A 21,494-nucleotide genomic window follows, 5' to 3' on the forward strand; every position below is an offset into this window, starting at 1 on the left:
TCATTACTTTATAACTATGGCTCATTTTTTATCAAAAAGACCATTACCTAACCAGGTTACTAATGAATTCACTAAACTTAATTCCAAATATTTTTTACTATTAAAAAAAAAATCCACACTAAGAGGAGAAGCATTTATCAAAACATTCTGTAGATTGAAGCAAAAGTACTGCAAAACTTTAAGAGCAATTTTCATGGAGAAAGTCCAAATTTTTTGAGCATCAACAGATCAACTCACGACACATATACCCTGGGATCTATTTATTTTCTTATTTTTTAGATTTTTAAATGGTAAGTTTAATAATGGAGATATACACGGGGTACAGAGAGACACCAAATACAAACTCAGAAAAAAGGAAGCTTTAAAATGTCTTCTTGGAGGTAAAGATGTCTAAGCTGAGTTTTAAAAATAAATAGAACTTTGAAGACAGGAGTTAAGGACAGGGTATTCTAGGCAGTGGATTAGCTAGAGTAAAGGCACAAAATTGAGAAACAACAGATATGCACCAAGAAACACGAAGAGTTCAGAACTGTTAAAGTGTGAAGTTAAAGCAAGGCTCAGCAGAATAAAGCAAGACAGGTCCTAGATCACAGAGATATTTCACAGAGGAGTCATGTTTGCATATTAGAAAGATCACATGACTATGTAAAGAACAAACTAGAAGAGCCAAAACTCTTAAAAGAGGAAAACAGTTAGGAGGCCGTTTGAGTAACCCAAAAAAAGGTACAAGGGATCTAACTAGAGCTGCAGAAGCAGCTGGATGCTGTGTGTAAATCCCAACTCTTCTATGTAACTTTACACAAGGCCCTGATCTCCCTATGCTTCAATTTCTTTATCTGTAAAGCTGGCATAATAATGCTTACAAGAATTACACAATATCATCCCATTTTGCAAATGAGGAAACTGACAGCTGGAATAAGGATTAATTAGACGGGACAGTTCAGACAAGTATATACAAGTTAACAGGACTTGGTAATGGATTTAACATAGGATCTGCGAGAGGAGTGAGATTTAAGAATGGCTCCCTGTTTCAATTTTGGAGACTATCAACTGATAGTGAGAACACAGGAAGAGGAATTGGTCTGGTGAAAATGATAAGGTCTATTTCTTATAACTGAAACTGAAATAGACTGGGATCTGTTTAAAAAACTTTTATCATGGCTTAAGACAAATCTCATACACATAAACTTCAGTTACTTGAGTCTCTATCACCTAGATGTGGACAAATTAAGACTCAGGATAAATCTAAACAGCTAAGATTACGAATTGTTTAAAATAAAGAAATGCAAATGCAAAAACAAAAAATTCCTATGACAATGCCTTAGAATTCATTCCCTGGACAACCTCAGAGGTCTTGGAGGTTATTATGGGTTAAATTGCATCCCCCCAAAAGGTAAATTGAAGTCCTAACACCCAGTAGTACTTCAGAATGTGCCGTCATTTACAAGTAGGGTCACTACAGATGTAACCAGTTAAGGGGAGGGCACAGTGGAGGCGGGCAGGCCCCTAACTCAATACTCCTGGTGTCCCAACAAGAGAGGACAGGCACACACAGGGAGAAAGCCCCGTCAACGTGACGGCAGAGACTGGAGTGATGTGTCTACAAGCCAAGGCGCGCCGAGGACTAGCCGCGAGAAGCTGGGAGAGAGGCCGGGAACAGAGTCCCAGCCTGAGAAGGAGCCAATCCTGCAGACACCTTGATCTCAGACTTCCAGCCTCCAGAACCGTGAGACAGTAAACTTCCGCTGTTTTGAGCTACCAACTTTGTGGTACGTTGTTACAGCAGCCCTAGGAACTAAGAGGTAATTATAATAAAACATAACAAAGTCTGGTCTTTCCAGGTCAGCAGGAGGCCTCCTCCACAGCACTACAGCAGTCGCGTACCCCCCTGGATGGACCCCAGGGCTAATAAGCTTTACGGTAAACTACAGCCAAACTGTAAGGAAGTTCTAGGGTATGTTTAATTTTCTGCTAGTACACTTACACATTCAAGATTTCAATCATTTCTAGATTAACAGCAAATCAGCATCATAAAGAAGTTTCACAGAGAAATAACTACCAATTTTTCAGTAGCCAAAAACTGAATTATCAGTAGAATGTCTTAAAAACCTGGAAAAAATAGTTTTGTTTTTCTAAACTAAAGGCTAATCTGCACTGTTCATAACAGAGGAACAGCAAAGCCAAAGAAACATCCCAGTTTTGCAAAAGTATTCAAAAATATTTGTGCAATTCTAATTCTCTTCCCCGCCCATACTTCAGCCTGCAGCTCCCCTCCGCGACTCCGCCAAAGGCAGTTTGTGACCCATGACTTACTAATGAATTATTTAGAAAAGTAGTTTTACTACCATTGTAACACACACATATATTTAAAGGTTTAATTTACTTATCTAGAAAGTAAACACCGTGGAATTTGAAAACCACAAAGCAAACATACAAGCCCCTTTCTAAAAACTCAGTTTTTCTAAAGAAACGCTATCCCTATGCTGTATATAAACAATCTGTAATTCCTACAGATGCACATGAGAACCAATGTCTGGCTGTGAAATCGGCCTGAAGATCACCCTCTGTCCAGCCGCTCTGCTCTCTTAGCCTGTGCCGCCGGCTCACAGGTTCAGCGGACAAGAGGTCTGGGACCTGAAGCAGAAGGCCAGGCACCATTACGGGTTATGGGCCAAGTGCTGGCATCTTGTTCACCCACATGCATTCCTTCATTCAGGGGGTGGGGGGTGTGTGTATGCGTGTGTGTGTGCGTGTGTGTGTGTGTACAGAATAACACTGTTTTGTTCATCTAGAAAACCCTAAGGTGAGACTATACTTTCGGGGATCATTTCTACAGCTCAAAAACCCGAAGGCAACCGCAAAAGATGCGGAAACACACGCTCCCAAACATACACAGCACGTGATCCCCATCACCGCCCTAAATCAACATAAAGCTAGGCTTATCCCAGAATTTTGAAAACAAGGAACAAATTAAGAAATGTCATTTATTAAGAACTTGAAGCAAAAAAATACCTCAACACAAATCAGTTTTAAAACACCTAAAAATCGATTATGAAAAGAAAGGATAACCTTCCATGCTACATTTAATGTGATGATTAAAACAGCTTCGTGTTAAAAACAAACAAAAACCATCAAATACCTTATTTAGTTTTTTCAACTGAATGGTAAAAACCTTAGTGAAGCCTACCAAAAGTCTGTTGTAATAAATAAAATGCATTTATTTTTTTCAGACAACTAGCACCATGCTTGGTACAATAAAATGGTTCACACCAAAATACATTATTACGGATGATATTTTGGAAGTGTTAATGCACATTTAAAATGTTTAACTCGTTAAAGAAATGCCCTCCCGTCTAATATTTATGCACCTTGTATTCTAACTCTTCTAGCATCCTTTATTGTCCTACAACAATAACAAAAAGAAACATAACTTTTATTTTACTCAAATTAAATTAGTTCAAAACCCTTAGATTTTGCTTTGTATATTAACGGGCTTACAATACTAAGTACAAATCAGTTATACATGTAACTTATTTTTTAAAGTTTATTTCTGATATGAATATAGCTTCTCTGAAAACAGCCAGAAGTCTCTGAATGAGCAGTTAATACCTGTGCCTTCCCGCAGGCAAAAGAAACAGTAAGACACAGACACTTCCTGCTGGGCGCCCTGGGCTACCACTCCCAGCTCTGCCCACCCGATGGTGCCACTACCTACCCTGTGAACGGCTCCCCCTGGACCTGGCTGTGGACAACCGCCATGACCAGATGCAGCTCAGGATTTGGATTATTAAGATGTTAAGAAAGTTAGGCTATTAAGGGTACTGGGACCCTGCTGCATGCACAGGGCCAAAGAAGAAGGCAGAGGGAGGGAGGGCTAAGGGCTCCTCTACTGGGCTGGGTACCACACAGACTTCTTATAGACGCAGTTTGGAAACAAGAGCAGGGAAGTAGAAGGGAAGAGGTTTCCGAGTTGTTGAGGAATCGTGAAATAACAGGGGCCCGACCTGCAGCCTGCAGCTCCAGAATAAGGCCTGTGCAGACTCTTCAGTCACCCGCAGAGGGAGGGCGAGGGAGGGAGGGCGATGTCTGGGCCCCCGCCGCTGCGTCCAGCACACAAAGTGAAATGTGTCTCCTAGTGGCTTTGGTTCTACGTATCAACTTCTTTCAAATGTTTTAACTTCTTTAAAACTTATGACACCAACAAGATTTTTTAAATTTAATATTACGAAATATACTTTAAAAAGTACAAGAAACTGACTTAAAACATCTGTAAAAAACATGCTAGTTTATCTGCTTAATTACTTTTCTTAAGGTCTGTCTCACGTCTCCAATTTGACCATAAACTGCTTAAGTGAGGACCCATGTTAAATCTATCTTGCCCCCAGCACTTAACACACAAAGACTTCCACTATGTAAATGTTCAAACATACTCGAATACATTTTAAAACATCTTCTCATGTAGTAGTGCATAAAGAATAGTGTGAACAAATATAATAACAGGAACTTACCATTGAAACCACTAGAACTAAAGCCAGCTGACACAGCAAATACAATTTTTCAAAACCCTTTAATTTTGGAAGTCCTCAACTAAGCGAAAAAATCTATACATAAACTTAGGCTCAACAAGGACTAGTGATTCTCACAGAATTGAACGTTAAATAACTTGATCTTATTCTAAATAAGTGTAAGAACTATACAGATAATTAATGCTTCCGAGAACTCCAATACTTAAATTTTATAAGCAGTTCATCTACTAGCTTAGTGGAATTTTGAGATCTTTTGGGAAGGAAAAAAAGCAGCCAAGGCAGTGACACAGCGCGCCCCCGTGAGTCTGCTGTGAGGCAGCGCTCAGAAAGGCTAACAGACGTGCAGGGGCTGACAAGCTGCTCAACACAAACACAAGTGTCTTGAAGGAAACTAGGGGTGGCCTTTACTCATCGACTGGAACTTATCCAAAAAGTAGTCTGATGTTCTAGTTACCTCAGATAAAAATCATAATGTTAAGGATACATAGGTGACCACCCATTCAAGAGGAAAGTAAGTGTCTTCAACTTGTTTTTGTTGCCCAAAAAACAAGGAATTCTCAAAGCAAAACCGAGAGCAGAGTTTTAAAATACAACACTATGATTTTCACCTGGATAAAAACTGAAAGTCAAACTACTTTTTCTTTTACGTCACCATGACTTTGGCATGTTCTGATCACAGATAAAAGAAAGTGACATTTCAAAAGGAAACGTAACCCTAGGCCAGTGGGAACTCAGCGCCCGAGGAGGCCCGCGTGAGGCCGGCGGCCAGCCCGGCCCAGGCCGCTCTCCTCCTCGGCCCTCCCGCGTTACCTTGGCACCAGACATCCGCCTGCTTGGCTTCTTCTTACCTTGTCCTTTATACCTTGGTATCTGAGCATGAGAATAAAATGACATTTTACCACAAAGTATAAATCTTTAAAAATAAACTAATTCATACCAAACCAATAAAGATTCCTATTAGAAAATTTCTTAAAAATGGAAAATCTAACTAATGTGCTTCACTTTGAAATCCAGTGTTTTAGTCTTTTCTTAACACTCTTCCTAAAGTGGTTCAGCTCATGTTTAACTCCTCTGTCAGCCAGTCACGGGGTTACACGTAGGGGCCGGAGCCCCCCCGCTCAGCTCCCGTGTGCGGAGACCCACTCCTTTCCCGCTCCGTCCAGCAGCACGCGACGCAAGCCAGCCTGAACGCCTCGGCAGCTTCCGCTGCGACCTGCCCTGGCCTTACCGCTCCCTCCCCGGGAGGACACAAAGCCAGCTTCTAAGGGCCCGGCTGGACCCTGTGCTTGGCCCCACCTTCCCGGAACTCCTAGTGCCCTCCAGACCGATGAGGCGCCCTGATGTGTAGGCCCTTCTTAGAGCCCCCGAGCCACTCAAAGACCTCAGAGAGAGAAGAAAGCGGGCGAGAAGAGGGTGGGGCAAGGGCTGGAGTCCCAAATCCAGATCCGGTAGGACTACAGGGGAATTGCAGTGTCACTGCCAAAAGAGTGCCGTGCCTGAAAACAGACCCCATCCAGCCCCGCTGGAGACGGGCTGCGGTGTCCGCAAGTGCTCACTGCGCCCGCAGGCCTATGATGCCGGCCGAGCGCCCAGGTGAAGCTGAAAACCATCAGAAGGTGGTAGAAGCAGGGACCACCTGGAGACACCTCAAAAATTACCATCACTCCTCTGTATTTAGAGCAACATTTCCTGACTTAAAACTTAAGATTCTCTTGATAATTCTCATGACAGAGCTTAAAACTCTTTTTATGTAGAGAGCATACAGAGATGTAAAACAGACATTAACATTTTATCTTGGAGACACACGATATGTGGAAAATCAGTATTGCCAATATGCTTTAGAAAATAATATGCTAAAAAGAGAACTTCCAAATAACTCAATACTATAGGTATTAATAAGTATTTTGGAATATGGTTAATTTTAATCCCTCTAAAGCCAGATATTTTCACAGAAAGCAAACCTTTCTTTTTACTAAGGCTCTTATATCTGGCACTTAATTTGAAGTGAATTTTAGATTCACTCACAACCTCGTTCTCCCTGTACAGCAGGTTCCAGCCTCCAATGAGCATCACGGGAAAATGCTTCCAAGACCAACCGACCCTATTAGGAAAGGCTAACTAGGCCTCGGGAAAAAGAACAGCTACCAGCAGCGTGAGAGCCTCATTCCCAAGGCACAGCATTCCTCTGATTTCTAAATCTAAAAAATAAAAAGGAGCAACAAAATCAAAGAACCAGCAATAAACAGCAACAGGAACCATTCACTGGTGTCTACGCCCAGGCATTTGGAAAAGCAAGGAACCTAGCAGTACAATTGCTGCCCTCCAGACGTTCACCTAATTTAAAAAGATACAACTTGTGTCTACGAATAACACAGCCCCAGGAGCCACTCTGGGGATGTACTCCACGGCACCTCTCCAAACAGAAGTCAGAGGAAGTCCCACAGCACGATCAGACCCCAGCCCGCCCTTGGGTGAGACGGGCTGGTCCAGCCACCGTGCTGTGCTCAGCCAGGCACAGGAAGATGCCCTTCCAGACCACCACCTTTCTATCCATTCCTACTAGTACAGAGAGCCTGGATTTTACATTCAAGTGTTCCACACAGTTTTTTCTCCATTAATCCAAATCCCTGAGATCAGAAGGCCTTAACTTTAACAGCTCATACAAATACAACCAGAGTGCACAGACTTTTTATAAATCCTTAAAATAGCTCATCAGTATAAAAAAAATCATCGTGATTTACAATTCCATATCTGGGCACCTGTCTACAGTATTCAACACAACAATTCTATATTCTGGAGCCTGATATTCTCAAATTACAGGAACTTAAAAGTGAAAAGTAAATTTCCTTGTTAATTGAAGGACAATACGTTCAAAGTACCAAATGAATCCAAATATCCTACAATTTTGTTATTTAACAGCATATTTCTTTCTACGATACAATATTCAAAACAATATCAAAGCAAGAGAATTTTCAAAAATTAAAAAAAAATTTTTTTAAATAACTTCAGTATTTTAAAAATGGAAAGTATAGTACTGAGATCCAAATCTCATGTGGCTCAACATATAAATTGTTGATAAAAAAATTTAAGAGCATATTTACATGGCATTTTAAAAAACCTATTGTCTTGCATAATGGTCCCAAAGGAGCTTATTAAAGTTTTAGGAGACTCTCTAAATAAATAAATAAATAAACATTAAAATATATACTTCATCAAAGACAAAAAAGCACCTTGACAACAACAAAACTTGTAACAACAGTAGCGACAGAAAGCAGAGCCCCGCGGAGCCTCAGCCCACTCACCTTACTGGGGGCACTGTGTGCACTTGTTTTTCCTTCTGGGGACTTCGGTGGAGGACGTACATCAGACAGATCTAGCGCACCCTGAAATATTTCACAGTTTACATTAAAACACATTTAAAAATAAAGCATGAACATACCAATTATACCTCAACAGAATATCAGCATTTAAAACCACTATACAATATTGGCACTTTTATTTCTTCCTATTAATATAAATATCCTCATTAGATTTTCTTCAAATTTTACCAAAACACAAAGCAAACAGACTTGTGATTCTAATTACCTGCTGAGTATTTTACCCAAACACCTTGAACAGGCTATACTCAGGCCGCATTTAAACATGCCCCCAAGCTTCCTTTCCGAAGTTATTTAACCTTCTCACTTTGCTTTCCCAACTCGCCACACTAACACTGTCCTGTGATTCTCAAAGATCTACTCTTTCTACCTTCCCTTGACTTGCTTCCTTACTTCACTGTCTCAAAAAAAAAAAAAAAATTCAACTAGCAACTCTCATAAAAACAGGAGTACAGAGTCAGCTCTACCCACCACCAGAGCCTCCCATCGAGCCTCTTAGATAGCCTCAACCACCAGAGGGCAGACAGCAGAAGCAAGAAAAACTACAATCCTGCAGCCTGTGGACCAAAAACCACAGTTACAGAAAGATAGAGAAGATGAAAAGGCAGAGGGCTATGTACCAGATGAAGGAACAAGAAAAAACCCCAGAAAAACAACTAAATGAAGTGGAGATAGGCAACCTTCCAGAAAAAGAATTCAGAATAATGATAGTGAAGATGATCCAGGACCTCGGAATAAGAATGGAGGCAAAGATTGAGAAGATGCAAGAAATGATTAACAAAGACCTAGAAGAATTAAAGAACAAACAAACAGAGATGAACAATACAATAACTGAAATGAAAACTACACTAGAAGGAATCAATAGCAGAATAACTGAGGCAGAAGAACGGACAGGTGACCTGGAAGGCAGAATGGTGGAATTCACTGCTGCGGAACAGACTAAAGAAAAAAGAATGAAAAGAAATGAAGACAGCCTAAGAGACCTCTGGGACAACATTAAACGCAACAACATTCGCATTATAGGGGTCCCAGAAGGAGAAGAGAGAGAGAAAGGACCAGAGAAAATATTTGAAGAGATTATAGTCGAAAACTTCCCTAACATGGGAAAGGAAATAGCCACCCAAGTCCAGGAAGCGCAGAGAGTCCCATACAGAATAAACCCAAGGAGAAACACACCAAGACACACAGTAATCAAAGTGGCAAAAATTAAAGACAAAGAAAAATTATTGAAAGCAGCAAGGGAAAAACGACAAATAACATACAAGGGAACTCCCATAAGGTTAACAGCTGATGTCTCAGCAGAAACTCTGCAAGCCAGAAGGGAGTGGCATGATATACTTAAAGTGATGAAAGGGAAGCACCTACAACCAAGATTACTCTACCCGGCAAGGATCTCATTTAGATTTGATGGAGAAATCAAAAGCTTTACAGACAAGCAAAAGCTAAGAGAATTCAGCACCACCAAACCAGCTCTACAACAAATGCTAAAGGAACTTCTCTAAGTGGGAAACACAAGAGAAGAAAAGGACCTACAAAAACAAACCCAAAACAATTAAGAAAATGGTCATAGGAACATACATATCGATAATTACCTTAAACGTGAATGGATTAAATGCCCCAACCAAAAGACAGAGACTGGCTGAATGGATACAAAAACAAGACCCGTATATATGCTGTCTACAAGAGACCCACTTCAGATCTAGGGACACATACAGACTGAAAGTGAGGGGATGGAAAGAGATATTCCATGCAAATGGAAATCAAAAGAAAGCTGGAGTAGCTATACTCATATCAGATAAAATAGACTTTAAAATAAAGAATGTTACAAGAGACAAGGAAGGACACTACATAATGATCCAGGGATCAATCCAAGAAGAAGATATAACAATTATAAATATATATGCACCCAACATAGGAGCACCTCAATACATAAGGCAACTGCTAACAGCTATAAAAGAGGAAATTGACAGTAACACAATCATAGTGGGGGACTTTAACACCTCACTTACACCAATGGACAGATCATCCAAAATGAAAATAAATAAGGAAACAGAAGCTTTAAATGACACAATAGACCAGATAGATTTAATTGATATATATAGGACATTCCATCCAAAAACAGCAGATTACACGTTCTTCTCAAGTGCGCACGGAACATTCTCCAGGATAGATCACATCTTGGGTCACAAATCAAGCCTCAGTAAATTTAAGAAAATTGAAATCATATCAAGCATCTTTTCTGACCACAACGCTATGAGATTAGAAATGAATTACAGGGAAAAAAACGTAAAAAAGACAAACACATGGAGGCTAAACAATACGTTACTAAATAACCAAGAGATCACTGAAGAAATCAAAGAGGAAATAAAACAATACCTAGAGACAAATGACAATGAAAACACGACGACCCAAAACCTATGGGATGCAGCAAAAGCGGTTCTAAGAGGGAAGTTTATAGCTATACAAGCCTACCTAAAGAAACAAGAAAAATCTCAAGTAAACAATCTAACCTTACACCTAAAGAAACTAGAGAAAGAAGAACAAACAAAACCCAAAGTTAGCAGAAGGAAAGAAATCATAAAGATCAGAGCAGAAATAAATGAAATAGAAACAAAGAAAACAATAGCAAAGATCAATAAAACTAAAAGCTGGTTCTTTGAGAAGATAAACAAAATTGATAAACCATTAGCCAGACTCATCAAGAAAAAGAGGGAGAGGACTCAAATCAATAAAATCAGAAATGAAAAAGGAGAAGTTACAACAGACACCGCAGAAATACAAAGCATCCTAAGAGACTACTACAAGCAACTTTATGCCAATAAAATGGACAACCTGGAAGAAATGGACAAATTCTTAGAAAGGTATAACCTTCCCAGACTGAATCAGGAAGAAACAGAAAATATGAACAGACCAATCACAAGTAACGAAATTGAAACTGTGATTAAAATCTTCCAACAAACAAAAGTCCAGGACCAGATGGCTTCACAGGTGAATTCTATCAAACATTTAGAGAAGAGCTAACACCCATCCTTCTCAAACTCTTCCAAAAAATTGCAGAGGAAGGAACAATCCCAAACTCATTCTATGAGGCCACCATCACCCTGATACCAAAACCAGACAAAGACACTACAAAAAAAGAAAATTACAGACCAATATCACTGATGAATATAGATGCAAAAATCCTCAACAAAATACTAGCAAACAGAATCCAACAACACATTAAAAGGATCATACACCACGATCAAGTGGGATTTATCCCAGGGATGCAAGGATTCTTCAATATACGCAAATCAATCAATGTGATACACCATATTAACAAATTGAAGAAGAAAAACCATATGATCATCTCAATAGATGCAGAAAAAGCTTTTGACAAAATTCAACACCCATTTCTGATAAAAACTCTCCAGAAAGTGGGCATAGAGGGAACCTACCTCAACATAATAAAGGCCATATATGACAAACACACAGCAAAAAAAAACAAAAACAAAAACAGGAGTACATTCCAAAAGTGGCTCCTGGTGTTGCGTTATTCGTAGATATAAGCGACTCTCATAAAAACAGGTAACTGAGGGGGGGTGGGGTGAGATGAACTGGGAGATTAGGATTGACATGTACACACTAATATGTATAAAATAGATGACTAATAAGAACCTGCTGTATAAAAAAATAATAATAAAATTAAATTAGAAAAAAAAAACAGGTAACTGTTACAACTACGCGGGATGAGGCACTAAATTACAGGGGCTGCCAGGAGGGAGTGAGTAAAAACAAGAGAAAACATCCCCAAAGTCAGAGTCAAGAGAACATGGATGGTGGGGCTTCCCTGGGGGCGCAGTGGTTAAGAATCCGCCTGCCAGTGCAGGGGACACGGGTTCGAGCCCTGGTCCGGGAAGATCCCACATGCCGCGGAGCAACTAAGCCCATGCGCCACAACTCCTGAGCCTGCGCTCTAGAGCCCACAAGCCACAACTACTGAGCCTGATGCCACAACTACTGAAGCCTGTGTGCCTAGAGCCCGTGCTCCGCAACAAAAGAAGCCTCCACAATGAGAAGCCCGCCAACCGCAACGAACAATATCCCCCACTCGCTGCAACTAGAGAAAGCCTGCACGCAGCAACGAAGATCCAACGCAGCTAAAAAATAAAATAAATAAAAATAAATAAATTTATTAAAAAAAAAGAGAGAACGTGGATGGTAACGCACCGCTTCAGGTGGAGAATAGATGGGAAAAAGGGGACGGCAAGAAAGCAAAAGCCACTTTCAAGGGTAAGTTCCACCTGGCCTAAGCACAAGGTTGCACATTTCAAAAAAAGGCATAAGGCTCGAAAGCCAGGTTGGTGCCACATCGTGCAGGATCTTAAAGTTGAGGAACCTGGAGATTATTTAGTTGCCATTACATAGTCACTGTAATGTTTAAAGAGAGAAGAAATAGGCAAAGGGCTGAATTAATTCAGCAATCATGAATAGAAAAGACTGAAAAGATGTGGGCACAGCAACCTGGTTTTTAAGGGGGGGTTAAAATGCACTTTTGGTGAAAGCTTCACTGAGTTCAGTGGGCTAACCCATAGCTAGCTTTCTTCTCCAGCATCAAAAGTCCAAAGTCCATTACCTTCCACATTCCTACAGACCAACCTGACTAAAAGCACACATTTAACCAGGTATCTGGAACAGTTATGATGTTGTCTACATCCATGAAACAGTATCTTTATGTAAAACTAATGTTTGTAAAGGAAATCAAACCATTAATCTCATTAGCACGATTTCTAAAAAGAAAGGATAAGAAAGACAATGGCTAATCAAAAAAACAAAGTATGAAAATGTTTAGAAACTGTAAAAATCAACAGCTTAAAGTTTTAAGCCTAGTTTAAAAAAGGCTTTAAGTTCAAAAAATTGTTAACTAGCCTATAATTCAGCCCTTCTATGTTTAAAAATAGTAGTAAAAGTAACAGCCAACAGTTGAGGTTCTCAGCATTTCACATGCACTAACTCACGCGTGTACCAACTCACGCGTGTACTAAGTCACGCGTGTAAGCCCCACAACGCCTGCGAGGAAGACTACCATCCCCATCTACAAAGGAGGCCCGGGGAGGGGAGTCGCATGACCAAGGCCGGAGGGTAGTTAGGGGAGGAGCTGGGATTGGCTCCACACAGCCCAGCCCCTGAACTCCCTGGTCTGATGTCACTCCCAGAACAGGTGCAGCAGCAGCCTCAGAGCTACCACATCTCCAGTTCTCATCAAAATGTGTATTTATACAATCTCTGAGTATGTCTTGTTTCATTTTGAAGGAATAACCTCTTTTTATTTAAACCCGACTCATTATGTATGCACTAATCTGCGTGGCCGCACTAGACAGGCAATGACTGGAAAACAGAAACAGGTAACAAAGGATAGGACTGTACTTACTTCCCCACTGGTTGGCCCTTTTTCTTTCTGTTGACAGCGTCTGATCACTTCTAATAATAAGGGTCCACCCACCGTACCTTCTGCTTCAATAATGCCTAAATCTCGGGCTAAATTCTCTCGACCTTCGAGACCTTGAAACTGGGAAAGAAATAAGATATAAAGAAGTATAAATGCACCAAAATATAGAAAAGTTATTTTCAGAGATTAAAGAAAAATATCTTCAGAACTTAAAGACATCTCTAAACTCAAAGAGGCCATTTTTCTAAGGAATGAAACGTCCATTTTTAAGAATTATATATTTCTTTTACCAAGTCTCTGCATTCAAAGTCTCCGTTACCAGGTACAGGCTTAGAGCAGAACAAGTTAACTCTATAACAACACTTCTGTCAAGTTATGTGAAGCAGGGACACTGGTGCCCGCTATCTGACAGCTCAGATGGCTTTTGAGAAAAACAGGTAATCAACTATAAAATATAACCTTTATACAAGACACTCTAAGTAAGTTGTCAAATTTTGTTAACTTTCAGCTTGTAATGAACCCATCTGTATCAAAGGCAGTTTCAGAGACAGACGTAAAAAGCATCATTCTTACTGTGCTAGTTTCAGGTTGAAAAACAGCCAAGGTAAAGTCAAGATTGAAAAACTGAAGAAATTCGGCAACGAGACTAGCCACCAGCCGGCCTGCAAAGAGCAAAAGAGAAGGTGAGAGAGGGTCTTTAGGAACCCGAGGCCTCCTCACTGACACTGGAAGTAAGATAACTACAGTAAAGGGAGAAAAGAAGTTTCTCAATGTTTCAAATTGCAAATTTCTTCTCTTGAATAATACAATTAAGTGATGAACATCTCAGTTCCGCCATTTCCTCATTAGGATCATTGGTCTGGAACTATCAGTAACACAATGTGACATTTCATAAATGGGTGAGTGTTTTGCTTTTCACAGTAAAATCAGCTTTTTACAATAAAATTGGCTTTAACCAACAATTTCCCATGACCACTGATATTTAATGGCAACTCAGTTGTACAATAATATACAATTTAAAATGAGAACCTATAAGAATCGGATACTTCAAAAAAATAATCTGAAATTCCTCATTTCTCCCAAATGGAGTCAAGATTTGAAAATTCAGAGACAGACAAAATAAACAATAAAAAACATCTTACCATCTTTCGTATTTAAAAACTTTTTCAGGCTCTCATTGACTAAAGGAGTTTTGTTCTGTTAAAAAATGAAATATTTTAAGTGTTATACATTTATCCCTAAACCACTACAAAATGTCGACTGAAGTTCAATTTTCTGGCAAAGATATTAAGTTAAATATTGTCACTCACAAAATGATGGCTAAACCCATTCTATAACTACTGATTACTACAGGAACTACTTTTTGCTAAGGTAAGGACTGAGATATACTCAATTAGGAGATTCTTCTTGACAGCAGCAAAAGAAATTACTTAGGTGTAGTAGTGATGGATTTAAGATGTTAATGAATTAGAGGGTGCCTGGAGCATAAGGAAAGGTATAAGGGAGACACAGTCTTTCAAAACTGAGGAAAAAAGTTGCAGAGGTATTAAAAAGCAAAACATGAGTCAAGGGAAACAGCTCTCTCCTTGAGTGAGATGTAAACATGTTTCCGTGCTCAACAGAAGAGCCAGGAGAAAGGGAGAGGCCAAAGATAACAGCGTATAGAAGAGGCACTGACAGTAACACCTAGAAGGTAAAACCCAGAGAAAGTGATTATTCTTGGACAAGATAGAGTCGCCTCTACTAAAGCAGGAAAGAACGAGAAACAGATGAACACAGATGCAGGGGAGCTTTTTCTGAGATGAGTGACAGACTGTGGGGGAGGACACAAAAAGTTAGGATCTGATGCTTCTATTATCTAGTGAAGGGAGAGACAAGACCGTCCGTCAACACTGAAGGAAACAGGTCGGCTAGGAGGCTAACGTGATGTAGCCTCCTAGCCTACCTGTAACGTGATGTCGGAGGCTAACGTGACGGCGAAGTGGGAGCTGCTGAGCAGAGGCGAGACTCAGGGTCAGCCAGCTCCGGACCTCACGGAGGCTGGACCCACCAACCAGGAACGTCAGCAGTCCAGTGCGGGCTGACCGCTCTAGCGCAGACGGACACAAACGGGGAGGGGAGTTAATCTGCTCAACTAAATGACCCTTAAGATGTTTCCCCAAATCAAGTATGGCTGGAAGGCAAGGTAGGGAGGATTTCTGAGATACGGACCATGGGGTCCAGACCAGCTAAGAACAAGAGGCAGCTAAGAGAAGACTGATGTCTGGAAAAACACAGAAGAGCCAAGAACTGAAGACCTTCCTGAAGTTAAAGAGGAGCAAGGCATCTAGGTCTCAAGTGAGGAGGAGAAGAGGCTGATTTGTCACAGAGGAAGTTGAAGGCCTTGATTATGGAGTAACGCTTGCTGGCCACGATATTTACTCAAGATGGTGGCAGGACTTGCCGTAGAGAGAAAAAACTAAATACACTTATACAGACGGAAGTGACAGGACCTTTGACATAAGAAAGACTACATGATTTTAAAATAACTGGGTGACTGGATAACTTGGAGAAAAGCTGCATACGATATTCCTCCCACCCGGTGGGGATTCACAGTGCATATCAGCATATTAAAGGTTCTAAGGGGTCCCGCAGTAAACCCACTGACTGTGAAACCACTTCTTCAAGTGTTCTGGATTTCCCCTAAGGAAAGAGATCTATGAGATTTACTACTGGCGTTAGAGTTGTGGTGCCTTGACTTTCTTTAGATTACTCCACAACTCTAAAATATACATGAAAAGAGAATAATCGTGACCCTCTCCCAACAGTAAAGAAGTTTAATCCTTAGTTCAAAATTGTCCCTGGCTACACACTCCTCGAAACAGTGTTTCCGAGTGGCTTTCAAGTAATTAGAAATTAAACATAAACGAATACAGTCATTAAACTTTGTAGATTTCGTACCTCTACTTTTTCTTGCTCCTCTAGCGCTAAAAACACAGCTGCTCGGAGTTCAGCCTTGAAAAAAAGCGGGGGGCGGGGGTAAAGGAACAAAAATGATCTCAGGACATTTTCAGGACAAGCAGCTCACCAGCTGAAATTTCAAAAGGCAACAGGAAAACTAGCAAGATGATAACGCTCAACAGGCAGCTGCGAAGAGAGGCCAGAAGGCGTCCCGAGACGTCCTGACGGAGGGGCGCAAGCTCTCTGTGCCCCGTGCCCACCGTCTGTCCCCCTGGCACGGTCAGCACCCATCACTCTGGCTGCGGTCCTGATTTCCGGGCCTTCACGACGCCCATCGGCCGCGTCGCGGTTGCAAAGTACACTCCGAGAAGCAGCCCGCCACCCGCTCGTCACCGCCAGCGGGGGGGGCTCGCTGCCCAGCAGCTGAGGCCAGGGGCGGGGGAGACCCAGGCGCGGGGGAGACCCAGGGGCGGGGGAGACCCAGGCGCGGGGGAGACCCAGGGGCGGCGGAGACCCAGGCGCGGGGAGCAACGCGACCACCGGGCCTGGAACGGGACCAGGGCGGGTAGCGGGCGACTCGACCACCGGACGCCGCGGTCGGCCTCCTCCGACGAAGGCTGGCCGGGCCCCCCCCCACCCGCTCGCCGCCGCGCGGCCCGGAGGCTCCCCGGGAGAGACCCTCGACCCGAGGGCGGACCGCCCCCAAGGTGGCCCGCGAGCTCGGACCCCAGCCCGGGCGGCCCGCCGGACGCGCCCCGCGCCCCTTTGTGACGCCCGCGGCCGGCCTCCCCTCCGCCGGCCCCCCGGCCTCCCGCCCAACCTTGATGCGGTTCAGGACCCCGCTGTTCTCCAGCGTCTGCACCAGCAGGTCCCGCAGCTCCGTGTCCTCCTCTGCCACCACCGCGGCCGCCGTCGCCGCCATCTTGCTTCTCCAAGACAACCGCCCAAGCCGCGCCGACGGCCGACGGTTGCCGCAGCCCGCACGGCGCGCGGCAACGCGCCTCAGCCCACGCTCCCGGCGCCGGCGCGCAGCCCGCCGTCACGGCGGGGCGGGGCCTCGGGCGCGGGGCGGGGCCTCGGGCGGCTTTGGGGGCGGTGGCCGAAGCGGAGGACGTTGTGGTGGCCGGTAAAAGCCAAAGCTGGCACCAAGTCATCTCAGCGCTGACAGCTGGAGGCTGACCCGGGTGCAGAAAAGGTTCAGCTGAAAGGCATATGCGAGCTGCCTACAGACCTGCTGTACCCCTAATATCGTGAATGCTGCTGAGTGTTTTCAATCAATTATGGGCAAAGTTTGAAAGATGTAATCATAATTGCAGAGGCGAATGCAAATTCTTGACAGTATAAAAGTAAAACTCAGACTTATAACGTTGGTGGGGGGGTGAGAGAGAGTATAAATATACTAATTTCCTCATCTCCCTTTGCAGGGAGCCAATAGGGAATATGTAAGTTTATAAATAATGACTTAGGTAAAGTCACAAAATCTTCCACCATTAGAACTAAAAGTAATGTAAGTTTTAAAATTAGGAGCTGAAAGAGAAGATAAAATTTTATCCTTTGAATATATGCTATTTATGGTTGATGGGTCAGGATGTATATTATTTAGAGATATAATGAAAAGAACCAGAAGAATTAAAAACAAACTTAATTGTAGCTGAGTCTAGGGTATGGTACCAGGTGGTGCGGAGGGGAACAGGGAGGACTCGAGACCTTTCAGTAGTTTCGCCTTTTGTTTGGCTTTTTAACCACTGGGATGAGTAACCTCCACAGCAACAAAACAGATGCAAATGGACTGTAGTCTAGTCACAAAGGATAACTGTAAAACATCCTTACACAGAATGCAGGAGTTAAAGAGAATGAGGCAGAATCCATCTATCTATCTATCTATATATATATACACATCAAAAGATGATTAGGAATTATGAAGTGAAATTAGTAAATTAAAAGACAGTAAGCAAAGGATCCAAATTAGGGAAGTGGAAAAATTACTTGTGTGTTTGTAACATGTCTATGAAAAGAAGCTGTCTGCAAAATCTCTGCTGGTCCCAAATAAACCTGCTCTGCCTGCACTTGAGGAAGACCTGAAGTGCCAGGGAGTTTGTACCTCCCGAGAGGGCCTGCAGGCAATGAGTGGGTAAGGACCCCTAGCCACCTCACCTCTGGGGGCAGGAGGTACATCTAAGTTGTGTCCACTAGCTTCCAGTGTTTCGGGTTTGAGCTCTAGTTAAATAGAAACGTGCTTGAAAACACAGCCTTTATTAGTTCCTTCCCTGCCTGGTCCCATTTCCCTACTTCCCCACTGGTGCTTCCTGGCACCCTCTCCCAAATAAACTGCACCCAAAGCCTGATCTTAGGCTCTGCTTCTGGGGCACTCAAACCAAGACAGTCGCCCCAGATCGGGTCATGTGAAGCAGACCTGGGAAGGGGGTTCTGGAATCGGGGTACTCATCAGCCGGATGGCCACGAGGACCCACCCTTGGTGGTAAGCAGGGTGGCCATAACCCCCGGGGTGGTGCCACGGCTTTGCAGTTGTGACTAAGCGGGAGGGGATGCACGTGGGGAGGGGGGTGCTGACTTGTGCAATCTCTCCAGCATTTGTGGAAATGGGGGCAATGGTAAATTTTAAAGACTGTGGAGTCAGGTTTTTTTTTTAATGATAGAAAACTGCTGAAGGAAGAATATGACAGCCAACTATCAGCCCAGGGCGTATTCCCATGATATCACATTGGTAGCTTGAAACCCACTATGGTAGGAAACACTAAGGAAATTGGCAAACACTGTAAATGAGGGCTTTTAAAAACAAAAACAAAAACAGAGAGCCAGGTGTTAAACGTTTGCTAGCACATTTGCCTTCACTGGGTTTCCTGAGTCTGAGGATTTGTACCGTTTGTTACTTCTCAAGGCCTCTTGACCTTTCTAAGCCTCGGTTTCCTCAGCTGTCAAGTATTAACCTACCTCACAGAGTTTTGTAATTTAAAATAACATAAATGTGGATCTGATTCGTTGGTGATGGGGGTGTGGGGAGATGGACGCGGGCAGAGGGAACTCGCAGGCAGTGAGTAGGCCACGGTGCAGTTGATCTTTATTTGGCTTTTTCTAGGTCTGCAACTAGAGTTCCTCTTTCAGCTAAGCTACGGTTCTCCATTTCGATTCTTTTAGCAGCTTTGTAAGATAACTTTCGAAGTCACTAGGGTATTATTTCAATTACTACTCTATCATAAAAGTTAGTATAACTCCTCACTCCCAGGGAGTCGTTTATACAACAGGGGAATTTGCCTTAAAATGCATGCGTTTTTCCTATCATAAAGTCAACAAAGTAGAAGCTCTGTTCAAAAGCATTCACTTCCTTGAGCACTTTAAGGCCGAAGATGTCACTATTTATCATTTGTAAACATGGGATTTTTAATACTACTGCTTAAAGTTTATTTTACTAACTGAAGGAAACATACCATTAAATTTTTTAAATGTCCCAAATAAGCCTTAAATTAAGGAAGAAGAAATGGGAACTGCATTATTGTTTGACTTGGGAGGTAAGAGAGCTATTCATTTATTAATTTCCATATCTCAGCAAAACTGATGGATGAAAAGTTTAAAAAAATGCTTACAATGAAATGATAGACAAGATGCCCTTAGATGTGGTACCAATTTATGTGCTCACATTTAGCTTGTTCTTGTATTTTCTAATTTAGCCTCTGTGTTTTATTTAAGAGAAGCAGCACACAGTTGATGATTTGGCATTATTGAACTCACCTCCTTATGAGAGTTATTCAGTATATCACTCTGTCACAGCTTTGTTGAGAGATAATTCATATGTCGTACATTCGTCCATTTAAAGTGTACAAGTCAATGATTTTCGTACATCTGCAGAGTTGTGCAACATCACCGCATTCTAATTTTAGAATAGTTTTGTCCTCCCTGAAAGAAACCCCATACCCTACCCATTAGCACTCACTCCCCACCTGACCCTACAGCCCCAGGCAACCACTAATCTACGTTAGGTCTCTGAATTTAGCCTATTCTGGGCAATTCCTACAAATGGAATCACCTTTTGTGACTGGTTTATTGCACTTCGCATAAGGTTTTCAAGGTTCATCCATGCCGCGGCATTGACTCTGTACTTCATTTCGTATTACTATTAATAAGGGGTAATATTGCATTGTATGGTTATAACACATTTTATTTATCTACTCATCAGTCAGTGGACGTTTGGATTGCTTCCTAGTTTGGGCTATTATGAAAAACACTGCTGTGAACACTCATGTACAACTTTTTGTGTGAACATATATTTTTTCAATGTATTTCTGATTGACACCTAAAAATAGACAATTTGCTTTAAAACAAAAAAAAAAAACAGAAGGGCCTGGACTCATGCTGCAGTGCTGCAGAAGTGAGGGTACAGAGAAGATGGACTCAAGAGATGTGACTGTGTTATAGAAACAAACTCTTTTACTAGATTCTGATAATAAGTTCAGGAGGCTGGAACAGGGGAAGTGCCTTCTGACTTCCTGCTTGCATATTCTTGGCATGGAAAGTCCCTGTTTCTTTAATGTCAAGAAATTGAAAATGCATATTGACTCATGGGGATAGTCTCTCCATCTGCACTCAGGAGTATTAATGCTTTCTCTCTTGAGGTCAGCCGTCCTGTGCTTGAAAGGTCGGGATGGTTTAGACAGAGGTGAAGAATGAATAAAGTGCTTCATGACCTATGAGTTCTCATAAATGCTTCATAGATTGTGCGAATGACACTAGCATGCTGGGAAAGAGAGAAGTCTGTACTTCCCCTGTTGGCATATTCATCATACATTTCTGAAATTACTTAGTTCATTATTTCAACGAGGATTTTCTGATAACGGGTTTTGCGTCGTGGTTAAAAGTATGGACTTTTGAGCCACGTTGCATGAGTTCAGATCCTCTTGCTGGTTGTGTTGACTGTAGCAAGTTCCTTAATCTCTCTGTGCCTTGGTTTCCGATTTGTAAACAGGGTAAAAGTCTCTGTGTGTGGGAATATTTATAGTTAGAAAGATTGCTAGATAGTATTGAATGTCTAAAACAGAGAGCACGATAAGAATGTTAACTATTATGAGTTGGTTTTATATACAGCCTCATCGCATTTTTTCCATGATACTCTGAGCTAATTTTTGTGTTTTCTAAGCTCTGTTTTACGGAGACAACTAATGCTCAGAGAAGTTAGGCAGCTTACCCACAGTCACACAGCAGCTAAGATGAACC

General features: G+C 42.1%; 1 protein-coding gene across 5 annotated transcripts in view; it reads right to left on the reverse strand.

The window, feature by feature from the left end:
* The window catches only part of CEP43 (centrosomal protein 43), a 71,436-nt gene extending 54,157 nt beyond the window's left edge, over nt 1-17,279 (reverse strand). For 4 of the 5 annotated variants that reach the window (XR_005022160.1, XR_005022161.1, XR_005022159.1 and 1 more), the window contains exons 1-7: nt 17,089-17,279; nt 16,269-16,322; nt 14,471-14,525; nt 13,902-13,990; nt 13,311-13,448; nt 7,829-7,909; nt 5,337-5,396 (exon numbers count right to left, since the gene is read on the reverse strand). Coding sequence is in view for 2 of the 5 variants with exons in the window: in XM_036871383.1 (XP_036727278.1) it covers nt 5,337-5,396; nt 7,829-7,909; nt 13,311-13,448; nt 13,902-13,990; nt 14,471-14,525; nt 16,269-16,322; nt 17,089-17,190 (579 nt within the window). In the remaining 3 variants the exon portion in view is untranslated. The remainder of the gene's footprint in view (nt 1-5,336; nt 5,397-7,828; nt 7,910-13,310; nt 13,449-13,901; nt 13,991-14,470; nt 14,526-16,268; nt 16,323-17,088) is intronic. The other variant, XM_036871384.1, reaches the window with a different exon arrangement.
* Nucleotides 17,280-21,494: the final 4,215 nt, after the last annotated feature.

Source organism: Balaenoptera musculus, chromosome 12, assembly GCF_009873245.2.
Source record: "Balaenoptera musculus isolate JJ_BM4_2016_0621 chromosome 12, mBalMus1.pri.v3, whole genome shotgun sequence".
Taxonomy (NCBI): domain Eukaryota; kingdom Metazoa; phylum Chordata; class Mammalia; order Artiodactyla; family Balaenopteridae; genus Balaenoptera; species Balaenoptera musculus.